The 12,161-nt window shown below is 45.5% G+C and overlaps 4 protein-coding genes across 4 annotated transcripts; all 4 read right to left on the bottom strand.

Moving 5' to 3' along the window:
• Positions 1-4: 4 nt before the first annotated feature.
• Positions 5-1,332, bottom strand: LOC129782470 (uncharacterized). The gene is made up of 2 exons (XM_055789636.1): positions 112-1,332; positions 5-55 (listed from the first exon to the last, which is right to left on the bottom strand). The coding sequence occupies exons 1-2, from the start codon at positions 1,330-1,332 to the stop codon at positions 5-7; spliced, it is 1,272 nt and encodes a 423-aa protein (XP_055645611.1).
• Positions 1,329-3,962, bottom strand: LOC129782468 (uncharacterized). The gene has a single exon (XM_055789635.1). It carries the CDS (start codon positions 3,960-3,962, stop codon positions 1,329-1,331), a length of 2,634 nt encoding a protein of 877 aa, XP_055645610.1.
• Positions 3,893-6,594, bottom strand: LOC129782471 (uncharacterized). Its single transcript, XM_055789637.1, has 2 exons — positions 5,298-6,594; positions 3,893-5,233 (listed from the first exon to the last, which is right to left on the bottom strand). Exon 2 carries the CDS (start codon positions 5,124-5,126, stop codon positions 3,963-3,965), a length of 1,164 nt encoding a protein of 387 aa, XP_055645612.1. The 5' UTR covers positions 5,127-5,233; positions 5,298-6,594; the 3' UTR covers positions 3,893-3,962.
• Positions 6,595-9,336: 2,742 nt separating this feature from the next.
• Positions 9,337-10,359, bottom strand: LOC129782467 (uncharacterized protein K02A2.6-like). The gene has a single exon (XM_055789634.1). It carries the CDS (start codon positions 10,357-10,359, stop codon positions 9,337-9,339), a length of 1,023 nt encoding a protein of 340 aa, XP_055645609.1.
• Positions 10,360-12,161: the final 1,802 nt, after the last annotated feature.

The raw sequence follows: 12,161 nt of genomic DNA, 5'->3' as shown, positions 1-12,161 counted from the left end.
TGCTTCACGTGGGCACAGCGGTTTTGCCTTTGACACTCTGCACTGCATACAGGTTCTGGAGAGTTTCCTGACTAGTGCTCGGAGACAGGGTACGTGAAATCGCTGGCGGACCTCGTTGATAACGGTTTCATTGTTCGCATGCAGATAATGTCGGTGATACCACTCTACGACCAGGTTGGTGAGGCGATGACCCTTCGGGAGGATGATTGGGAATCTAGTATCGTGCGGAACGAAGATTGCCCCAGCGATTCGAGTGTCCATTCGCGCTACTCCCCATTCGTCGATGAACGGTGATAGCTTGTAAAGACGGCTACCTTGGTTGAGTTTCGATTTTCCTCCATCTTTTGTCATCTGGAGTCGAACCATCTCTTCCGGAAACTCAGCTAGCTGCGCCGATCGCCATAGGGTATTTTCAGCTCTATAGATTTCTTCCTGGGTAATGTGCGAGGATTGCAGTGGTTGTTTTGCCGCCTTGCGTCTACAGTTGTCTGTGAAGCGGTGGATGTATGCAACTGTTCTTTGGAGCCTCTCGAACTTCGAAAAGCGTTCCCAGTTAATGATTTCGTCAGGTTGCACTGCTATATGGATGTGACATGGTCGAGCTTCGGTTTCGGTTTCCTCTGGTTTTACTTGTTGTGGCCAAGCCTCCTCTGGTGCCCATAGAAACTCCGGGCCTTTGAACCAACGGCTGTCGGGTTTCAGGTTTGGTCCACTAGCCCACTTGGTTCCATCATCCGCGACGTTGATTTTCGATGGAACGTACCGCCACTCCTCAATGTTTGTCTTGGAGAGGATTTCTCCTATCCGGCAGGCGACAAACTGTCGATAGCGACGATGATCAGAATGGATCCACGAAAGGACGGTTTTTGAATCGGTCCAAATCACTCGTCGCGATATTGGGAGACTGTGACTGCTGCATAACGTTTTCATCAACCTACAGCCTATTAACGCCGCCTGCAGCTCCAGCCTCGGAATGGATAACGTTTTCAAAGGTGCTACTTTCGCTTTTCCTCCGACAAGTGCACACTGGAACTTTCCATGGATGGTGGCCCTCAAGTAGGCGACACAAGCATAGGCAGTCTCGCTGCCGTCGACAAATATATGCAAGTGCAAGTCCTCGATTTCTGATGCCGTTACGCCCGGAAAATAGGCACGAGGTATACGAACAGCTTTCAGGTCGTTGAATTTGGCTACCCACAAATGCCATCGTTCAAGGATTGGCTTGCCTACCACGTCGTCCCAACCAGCTTTTGTGCGCCATATATCCTGAATGATAACGCGGCCATGGATGAGGAAATGGGAAAGAAGCCCCAACGGATCAAACTGACTCATAACGCACCGTAAGCTCCCAAGTCGGTATCGCTGGAGAACACGAAGACATCCTCGGTTGCTCTCCATTGCATGCCTAGCACGCGTTCTGCTTCGGGACCGCCTTCACCGACGATCTTCGTTGCTCTCGCTTCGGTATCCCCAATCTGGCGGAGTACTGCGCCTGAATTCGAAAGCCAGTTGCGAATTGTGAATCCGCCTCGTTTATGCACCAACTTGACCTCCTCTACAACTTGACATGCTTCTTCCTCACTGTCGAAACTATGCAGGTAATCGTCGACATAATGCCGGCGCACAATCGCCTCCGCGGCCCTCGGATATTGTTCTGCTTGCTCGGCTGCATTCAAATTTTTTACGAACTGCGCCGAGCATGGTGAGCTAGTTGAGCCGAAGGTTGCTACGTCGATCACGAAGGTTTTCGGAGGACGCCCGGTTTCACCGGGCCAGACGAACAACTGACTGTAACGATCTGCTTGCCGTATCTTCAACTGATGGAACATTTCCATGATATCTCCCACGACTGCAATCTTCCGCTCACGGAATCCACAGAGAATATCTGGGAGAGGTTGGACTAGATCCGGTCCTTTTAGTAGCATGCTATTCAGGGATATGCCGTTCACTGTTGCTGCGGCATCCCACACGATGCGAATCTTGTTGGGCTTCTTGGGGTTTCGAACTATTCCAACCGGCAGATACCACAGTCTCCTTTGATCCGCTTCGGCTAGTTCCTCCTCCGTAGCTTCGTGAATGTAGCCCTTTTGCTGGTATTGCGCTATCTGCCGCTGGACTTTATCAAACAAGGATGAATCCGCGTTGAAACGGCGTTCCAAGCACCGTAGCCGTCGGACAGCCATAGCGTAATTATTGGGAAATTCTACATAATCGTAGCGCCACAGTAATCCAGTCTCGAAGCCGTTTTCGACTCTTCTAGTCGTCTGCTCGAGTATTGCCCTCGCTCGCTTGTCGTCGTTCGATTCGGGACTCTGATTCACCGAGACGCCCACGTTCTCGACCGTGAAGTATTGCTTCACTAGCTCGTGCAGGCTCCTGTCTACATCACAACCACAGATGTGCAAGTTGCAACTCGCAACGTTCGTCCCGTTTGGCATTGAGCCGTAGATCGCCCATCCGAGACGAGTTTTTGCTGCCACCGGCTCTCCCACGCAACCTTCGCGTATTTGTTGGGTGGCGGTGAGGTGAGTATTCTTGGCTCCAATGAGAATTCCTGGAGCTTTGGATTCGAAGTCTACGACCGGTAGCTTCCGCAGATGAGGGAAACGCTCGGCAAGCTCTTTATAGCACAACGTCTGCGCAGGTAGTGCAAGGGACTCGACCGTCCTGACGTCTTTTAGTGGATATCGCTTGCCTCCACTGATACCCGAAATCTCCACCTCTACCTGACGGGAGCCTTCTTCCTCACGGCTAACGTTGCTTGTCCAGGTTAGGCAAAGACGCTTTTCCGTGCCTTCAACCTGTAGTACGTCGGCTATTCCCTTTTCGAGGAGTGTGACGGACGATCCTTCGTCGATGAAAGCTAGCGTCTCAATACACCGTCCTTTGTTGAAGAGTCGCACCGGCAACATGCGAAACAGTGTCGAGCTCTGGACGTTGTGAGCATTCACACCTTCCGTTGCATCACTTCGCTGGCCTGCTCCGCCTCTTTGAGGTATTGGATGAGATGGATTGGTCGACGAACTGCCCGAATCGCCGTGCAGAAGCGGATGGTGTCGCATTTGACAACCTAGAACTTCACAGCGCGATGAGGACCGGCAGGGTTTTCTTCCGTGCTTCCCGAGGCAGATACGACACAAATAATAATTATGCACCACTTGCCAGCGGTCATCCCGGTCCATCTTTTTGAAGACGTCACAATCCTTCACTCGATGGTCTGGATTCCCGCAGACCAAACAGCTAATTTGCGAAGCTGCTTTTGGTGATTCCACCTTCGGGGCCTCGTCAGCTGTTGCGTCTGATGTAGCAGCATGAGCATTCACAAAACCTTTCAGCTTCTCCTCTCTCTTCTGCTTACTTCCCCTTGGATCCAACGTAAGAGTGACTTCAGCTGCTGCCGAGACCAGATTTGCCATGTACCGACCGAATACACGGAGGTCGACCGCCGCGAATTGTCGTTTGAACGCCACCCAGTCAAGCTTCAAATTTGCTGGCAGCTTATCCACAAGTTCTTGGAGCAGCACCGGGTTAGATAGATGTTGCACTTGTCCCGCCGCCTCCAAATGTTCGCTGAAGTTCTGTACCGCCATGCCGAAAGCCGCGATCGTGCACAAATTATCCGCTTTTGGTGCTGGAACATCGCGGATCTTCTGGAGCAGCGCGTATATTATTTGTTCTGGCCGCCCGTACAGCATCTGCAGCGTATGTATCACTTGTGGCACTGATGTAGGTAATAATAAACGACTACGAACTGCGGCACCCTTCAGGCACTGTTGGAGACGACCAAGGTTTTCAACGTTACTGTAGCCGCATGCTTCCGTGGAGGTGTTAAAAGCACTGAAGAACATGGGCCACTCTTCGGAATTGCCACTGAACAACGGTAAATCCTTCGGCATAACATGTCGCGCTGCGATTTGACGATGTGTAGGGGCTAGCTCGTCGATAATCGCAGCTGGTCCCATTTATCCACCAAGAGGTCCCATTTGCCCACCCAGAGGGATTTGCGGGAGGTATGGATTATGTTGCGGAAGCATCGATGGAAAGGAATAGGGGATGTAAGAGGGATATGCATTTATTGAACTGGCTACAGGATTCAGTGTTCCTACGCTACCGTAAGCATACTGCGAAGAGGCTACCTGACCTACTGGTGCGAAATTGTGTAAACTATTCGGTACCTGATATGGCTGACTCACGTGCCACGGTTGCATTGGATGACTTCCAATCTGTCCCACTGAGCTGATGTATGGTGGCAGGCACTGGGTGGAACTGGTAAAGCCTGTCACTGGATTGACCCAATTGATCGTGCTGACTGGCGTCGACGCCCCCGGTCCGTTTGCTCCTCTGCCAGGTTGAAAATCGTGGGAGAGGCTACCTTGCCCACTTGCATACCCACTCGTTGTCGGTTGGCTTAGTTGCGAGTTTGATTGCATCGACATCGTAGGAGAGATTATCCAAGAAGGGAGAACAGATGTACCTCCGAACAATGACGTGACCGCAGGTGACGATGGTGTTGTTTGTGGAATATTTTTTGTATTTCCAGCAGCGGAATGCTGCGGTCTGGTTCTGGAAGACGTTGCTGAGACCGTCACCGTTCTCGCCGGCGCAGAAGTTAGCTCATTCTGGCTGACGGCGACCTGATCCAAGCGATGTAACCAATCTCCAAGACTACCAGCCATCACATCCCTGTTGGTTGCTCCACACCTCGCATTGATGATGTCGTACCGCGCTTTCCACATCTCTTTCTCCAACTGCAGCTTACGTTGTTCCAACTGGATCGTCTGTTGCAGCTCAATTTCCCTTAGCAGGAATGCCTTCCGCTCTTCCAACAGTTTGAGGTTAAGCTGGGCGAGTTCCCCAATCGGCTTTGCTCCTTCGTCGGATCCGTTCGCGTTAGTTTGCCCGTGTGCAGGTTCGAGGCCAACCGAAACATTCGAATCAACACCGACGACGCTGTTAGCAGATTCGACGACGCATTTATGGCACATCCAATGTTCGTCCTTTCGCCCTTCATCGAAACCAGCACATCCGAAGTGCGACCATTTGCCGCATCCTTCGCATTGTACCATGTCATCGGCGTTGTTGGCGAGATCGCACATTTGGCAATCGAAACGATCCGTCTCCGGCATCCTGGTTTGCTACTTGCAACACGTTGCAACAAATCTTTGAGTTTGTTGGGGTTTTTTTCGGACGACTCTTTGCAGCACGCGGGAATTGTTGGTGAGCGAGCTCAAAGCTATAATATAATATATTCACATAATGAATTCAGATATGATTTACAATAATTCATCTCGACTTACATTTGGTCTCCTTGTTTTGTATACAGCGAAGCTTACTACAGGATGACTTAAATTGATTTCAATATTAATTTCTATTAACACTCGGATGGAACTCTACCTTTTTGTGGTTAGCAAAGATATGTATGAGGAAGACGTATGGGATTGTTATGACAGCTGTATTTCGACGGTTATCAGACGAACTGTCATGGAGCGATGCTGATGGTACTGAAATGCGCAGGGTGATATGAAGTGAACAGTGGCGTGATTTGCCCCCTCAACAAATACATTCGCACTCCTCAAACGTAAAATAATAACAGACTCCAAAAACCATCAAATACGAAAACAACTTCATGTTAAATGAAATATATGTTTGTATACATACATATTTTTTTAAATGGCTTAAATCTGAAGACTAGTTCGGATAAATTAATAGGATGCCCTGGTGCATTATCCAAAATTAGCAAAGCCATGTTTAAGTTATTGTCTCGCAAATATTTTTTCACTTCTGTACAATCCTCAAAATTAGCTTTAGTCATCCAAATATATAAATATATTAAAAGAGATAATTTGCATCAAGAAGCAAAGTTAATCGTTCTCTAGACACCTGATAACCAGGCGCAGAAAAAAAATGTACGTGCGATCTGGCATTCGCTTCCAATAAAGCCATGTTTCGTCTAGGTTAAACACTTGTTCTGGTTTATGATCACCTCTTTCAATAATTCTCTTTGAAATGTTAGCATATTCCTTTGATGCGGCCTCATCAGCGCTGCTGCTTAAATTTCATTTTTAAGTTCTTCTTCTTCTTCAATGGCAATAACGTTCCTAGAGGAACTTCGCCGTCTCAACGTAGTATTACTTGCGTCATTTTTATTAGTACTTAGTTGAGATTTCTATGCCAAATAACACGCCTTGAATGCATTCTGAGTGGCAAGCTCTAGAATACGCGTGATCGCAGGTCATATATCGTAATAAAAAATGGCCGTTATAGCGAAACATTTTAGGTCGTAAATCGAAAACGTGCCTTAACCCTTTCATTACGGCAGTGTGCTCCGCCGAAGTGCTACCCCTGTACGGAGTACTGCGCCGAAAAGTATGCATGTCGCGCTGGTGTGATCGAAGAGCAGTATGAATTTCATGTCGTCTAAAGACAACGCTCGTACACACAGCTCGTCGCGCGGATGTCGTCTATAAACGACGCTCGTAACGAAAGGATTAATGTAAGATGGCCGTATAAAGAGTGGTCGTATAGCGAGGTGTATTTTCAACACAATTGTTGAAAATAATTATTATTGATTGAATAACAAGCCCAAATGAAGGGTGGTCCATTCAACCGCATTATCGCAAGCCACGGCTTGTAGGAACGAGCGTACGATTCACGGTTCTTTATCAATGAACCGGCTCTTAAAAGAAACACGGTTCTTTTATGAACCGCTGTTCTTTTTTGAACCGTGGTTCTCAAATGAACGGCTCTTAAATGTATGTATTTTCAACACAATTGTTGAAAATAATTATTATTGATTGAATAACAAGCCCAAATGGAAGGGTGGTCCATTCAACCGCATTATCGCAAGCCACGGCTCGTCAGAACGAGCGTACGATTCACGGTTCTTTATCAATGAACCGGCTCTTAAAAGAAACACGGTTCTTTTATGAACCGCTGTTCTTTTTTGAACCGTGGTTCTCAAATGAACGGCTCTTAAATGAACCGCGGTTCAAAAAGAGCCACGGCTCAGAAAAGAACCGTGTGTTCTTTTTGAACGGTGGTTAATTTTTTTTGCTCTATTATAGTGAATTTCAACACATTTCGGCTGGTTCGTCACTTTTACTTCCATTTTATGGAAGAATGTCGGGAGCGAGAATTGAACTCGTGATCTCTGCGACAGAGGTATGGATGTTACCACTACGCCAGATCGCCTCCTCCCAAAAATAATGTTAATTTTTATAACATCTAAAACTAAACAAACTAAAATTGCAAATCTTCAAATTGAAAATGGCGACAATTGTTTACGAACTTCTACTTTCTAACTGGGACAAGATCCCGTTAACGTTCGTCCAGCTAAAAAGCAGTCCAGTTAAACCAGGTTCAGTTATTGAATGATTACTGTAATTACGCGATTTAGATATATAAATCTGATACAAATGCTGTGCAACATGATGTTTACAATATTTGTGTCATAATCCTGAAATGGTCTGAATACGTTTAGTGGTAGATTGAAAATATAGTTCAAGATCATATTTTCGACTGGACAAACCAACATCATTTACCATATGCCTATATAAAATCACTCGTTAAAGTCGTCTTTTATCTTAATGCTTCAAATGTAGGAAATTTCACACGCGGGAAAAAATGTTCCAATCTTTACTTTTTGACGAAAATCTGTACCCTGTACGGTATAAAATCTGTACCAAAAATAACGAAAAACTCTGTACCTTTCTAGAATAATCTATACGTGTAGTAACACTGCTTGTGACTTTACACATTTTCTGATCGGTTGTTTCTGTTGCAGTTGTTTTCGGGCGTTAATTAACACTTTGGCGACACCACAGTGGTTACGTACGAAAACTAGCGTCCGACTGCCGGCGACATCACAGTGGTTACGTGCGCTTAGTGTCTCACTGGCCGGCGACAGCACTTTAGTATCGTTTGAATTCTGTTGGGATTTTGTTTAGGTAACATTAACCTACACACGCCTACAAGTTTTTTTATTTTTTATAAATAGGGGAGGTGGAGAAATACGGACATATTAAGAAGAACTTCAATTATATCTTTCGAAACTCATATTTCTCCAAACTTAAATACAGTTCCTTACATTTCAATATACTGTTTTACGAATTATTCGGCCGAATGTTTTTCAATGTTTTTACTAAAATTAAAACAGACCGGAAAGTAGAACATTTTTCGAAGATTATGTGGGAGAAATATGGACAGTTTTGTAATATTTACGCATGTATATGGTCGAAATTTAATGAAAGTGAGAAATAGCAAACTCAATAAAAAATAAAATATCTACCAAAAAAAAACAAGATTTCTAAAACCGGACAATCCATGATCAAAAGTGGATAATACATGATTTCTCTTTGAAGAAAAACATTGACATTATTACCAACTAGAGACTTGGGGATTTTCAACAAACCTAAACCTGATTACATATGATTTTCACGAAGAAAGATCAATTTGCATTTAATAGTTGCGTGAAAACATGCAAAATCGGACAAACCAACATCATTTACCTTATATGTTAGCATATCAAATTAATATATATCTGCGTATACCACCGGTGATCAGGCATCGGAACACTCGCATCGATTTCCACTCAGCGCGGGTAAACGATAGCAGACGAGTAGCAGTCGTCTGCTATCGTTTACCCGCGCTGCGTTATTTTGTTCCTTCATGTGTGACTGTCGATCGCCCCACATCGCACTCAGCGAATGCTAAATGAGTGAGTAGGATGCATTGCTTCCATACTTTACCTTCCTCACTCGCTCTGATGCATAGCGTGGTCTATTCCGTCAGACACTCGCTCGCATCCCCCTCCGAGGCAATAAAAGTTTGACTCGCACGGCAAAACGAGGGGCATGATTATTTGCGATCGTGAATTTGGACCGAGTTACTTCGGATAGTTCACAGAGAGGCAAACGATTAGTTCGCATTGAGCAGCCAGTGCAGGATGGTGGATTAGAGATGGGCAAAACAGTTCACTTTGATGAACGGTTCACTCACTAACCGTTCATCTACGTGAATCAGTTCTTTTGAACCGTTCTTTCGTTCAGCGGTATTAAGAACAACATAGAATGTTGGCTGGAACCCAACTGTAGTATCGCGTCCTCCTACCTCGCTGGTCGTAACACCAATCCCTTGCTGATACTGCTCCCCGATTCATCTTCGGTATGTTCTCACTACTACACTCTCAGTAAACCAAAGTATGTTAATCGGAAAGGTAACTCTATTTTAACCGAGACAAAGATTCTTGATGACTAATATACTACAATCCCCCCCTTGGAATAAAAATGAATAAAACTATTACCTTTTGAGTTATTTATTTTAAACACTTTTTACATTTTAATGAGCAATATAATCATCATATTTACTGGGAGCTTTTCGTATTCTTTTCATGTGTACTCCTGCAGAAGAAGGATCGATAGGATCATCATCTCGGACCTGTGGCTCGGAAACGGAGCCATCTTGCGGATCCTCTAAATCTTTATGTTCAACGCTGACTAATACTTTCTTCAAATGAGCTGAGTTTCGCCTGTACTCTTTACCAGAGCTTGTAGATTTTATAATTGTATCAGATCCAACTTTGCTCTGCACGATGTACTCCTCGTTACTGAAGTTAGTATCCAGCTTATTACTCTTCCGCATACGTTTCGCCAGTACCGTATCACCCTCCTTAATTTTGGAGCTTTTGGCCTTTCGCTTACCATCTCCATATTCCTTTCCTTTTTGTTTTACCACTGCATCACGCTCACGTACTGCGCCATCCTCGTTGAAGATCATGATCGATGGTACCTTGCTTTTGATGCGCCTTCCAAACATAAGTTCTCCCGGTGGTTTCCCTGTAGATGGATGCTTCGTCGAATGATACGTCAATATGTAATCACGCAATTCCTTTCTCCAATCCAGACCCAACTCCTGTGCGATACGGAGTCGTTTCAGAATTGATCTATTCTGCCGCTCTACCTCTCCGTTCGACTGGGGCCAGTAAGGGATTGTATTCACAATTTTGAATCCAGTTGACTCACAAAACTCTTTTAACTCTGTGCACTCAGCACTAAACTGAGGAGCATTATCTGCCCTAATAAACGATGGGATGCCGAACCTTCCGAACATAATAGCCAGTTCTCTAATCACATCGTTTGCTGTGGTGGACTCCATCTCGCAAACCTCGATAAATCTAGAATAATAGTCAATCACTACGAACAGACTTTGTCCATCCGGCAATGGACCAAGAAAATCTACCGCCAGTGTGTGCCAAGGATATGACGGAAGTTGACTGCGCGACATAGTTTCCGGTGGATCTGGTGCTGCCACAAGAGTGCATCCTCTACAGCCTTTTACGTAGTTCTCAACATCTGCATCCATTTTCGGCCACCAAACATTTGACCTTAAATGATTCTTCATCATCGTTATTCCCGGGTGACCATCATGGGCGGCAGACAACACTCTATTCCTTAGAGATCTCGGAACAACAATCCGATCCCCTCTGAGCAAAACATCTTCAAACTGTCACAGCTCATTTGTCACCACCCGGTATTCAATAGGCAAGTTATCTGGGTCCTTGAGTAGAGAATCCAAGACGCTTTTGATTTCAGGGTCCGATACTGATGCATCTTGGATTTCTTTCCACGTAAGGGCTGTAGAAGAAAGAGCTGACATAGTTACTTCTTGAATCATTATCTCTTCGTTAACGTCGAATGGTCTGGGAGTTTGTACCGCCAGGCGGGAAAAGGAATCAGCGACGTTTTCTTTGCCCGCGATATGTATCACCCTGTAGTCAAATGTTTGTAGCCTTAATACCCAGCGTTCGATTCGTGCGCACGGCTTGGAACGGATTGCAAACAAAAACGCCAATGCTTTGCAATCAGTCATAATATCGAACGATCTCCCTAGCAAATAAAACTGAAAACGCTCTACTGCCCAGACAATAGCCAGCGCCTCTTTTTCAGTCTGGCAGTATCTACGCTCAGTTTCGGTCAACGATTTGGAAGCGAAACTTACTACGCGATGCTCATTATGTCGATTGAACTGAACTAGCAGTGCCCCTAACCCATACGGACTTGCATCAACAATGACGGCCGTTCTATCTTCTAATCTGTAGAATCCCAGATTTTGGACATTACTTAAAGCCGATTTAATCTCGTTGAAAGAATCACCCTGTTCTTTTGACCATTCAAATTTGACATCCTTTGCTAACAACTTTCGTAGAGGCTGATCTATGGTTGCCAAATTCGGTATGAACTTATTCATGTAGTTGGCTAAGCCAAGGAAACTGCGGAGCTCTTGTTCATTTTGAGGTTCACGAAAAGATAGCAAAGCTCGCATCTTCGTGGCAGATGGCCGGATCCCTTTACTAGAAATTCTGTGTCCCAGGAAGTCTAGCTCGGTAACACGAAACTGGCATTTTTCCCAGTTGAGTGCCACATTTCGACTTTTCAAACGAAACATCACCTGAAATAATTCATACTTTGTAAGGAATCGCCATTTACTGAATAAAACAAGCTCTAGTCGAAATCCATCAAATCTACTTTATTGTTAATCAAAAACATGTTAAATTACCTCACTGAGCCGTGCGTCATGCTCCTCCATATTTTTTCCTTCGATGATGACGTCATCGAGGTACCAGGCTACACCCTCACACCCGGCTAGAATCTCATCCATAGCCTTTTGGAAGAGCTCTGGTGCAGTCACCAAACCGAAGGGCATCCGTTTGAAACGGAACAGTCCTCGTCCCGTGATGAAGGTGGTCACGTCCTTAGATTCGTCGTCGAGCTCGATTTGCAAGAAGGCCTCCTTTATGTCCAGTTTACTCCAGATTGTGCCTCTACCTAGGCGCGCAATGTGATCATCAACCACCGGCATAGGATGATGCTCCCTGAGAACCGCCTCGTTCACACGGCGAAGGTCCAAGCACAACCGCACCTCACCGTTTGCCTTTCCTACAACGACGAGTGGGGATACCCAGGTGGTAGGCCCTTTTTTCGGCTCAATAATGTCACGTCGAAGTAGCTCGTCCAACTTCTTGTTGACAGCTGCTTCCAAAGGCAAAGGTAAGCGGCGTATAGGTTGAAACACAGGAACCATGTTCGGATCCATGTGAATGAACGCTTTGACATCCTTAATAGTCGAGAAAGGCAATGGTGCATCGTCGACCTGATTAATATTCA

Source organism: Toxorhynchites rutilus, unplaced genomic scaffold (assembly GCF_029784135.1).
Source record: "Toxorhynchites rutilus septentrionalis strain SRP unplaced genomic scaffold, ASM2978413v1 HiC_scaffold_9, whole genome shotgun sequence".
Classification (NCBI taxonomy): Eukaryota; Metazoa; Arthropoda; class Insecta; order Diptera; family Culicidae; genus Toxorhynchites; species Toxorhynchites rutilus.
The sequence above is the reverse complement of the archived record's forward strand: the minus strand, read 5'-3'. Positions and strand labels throughout refer to the sequence as shown.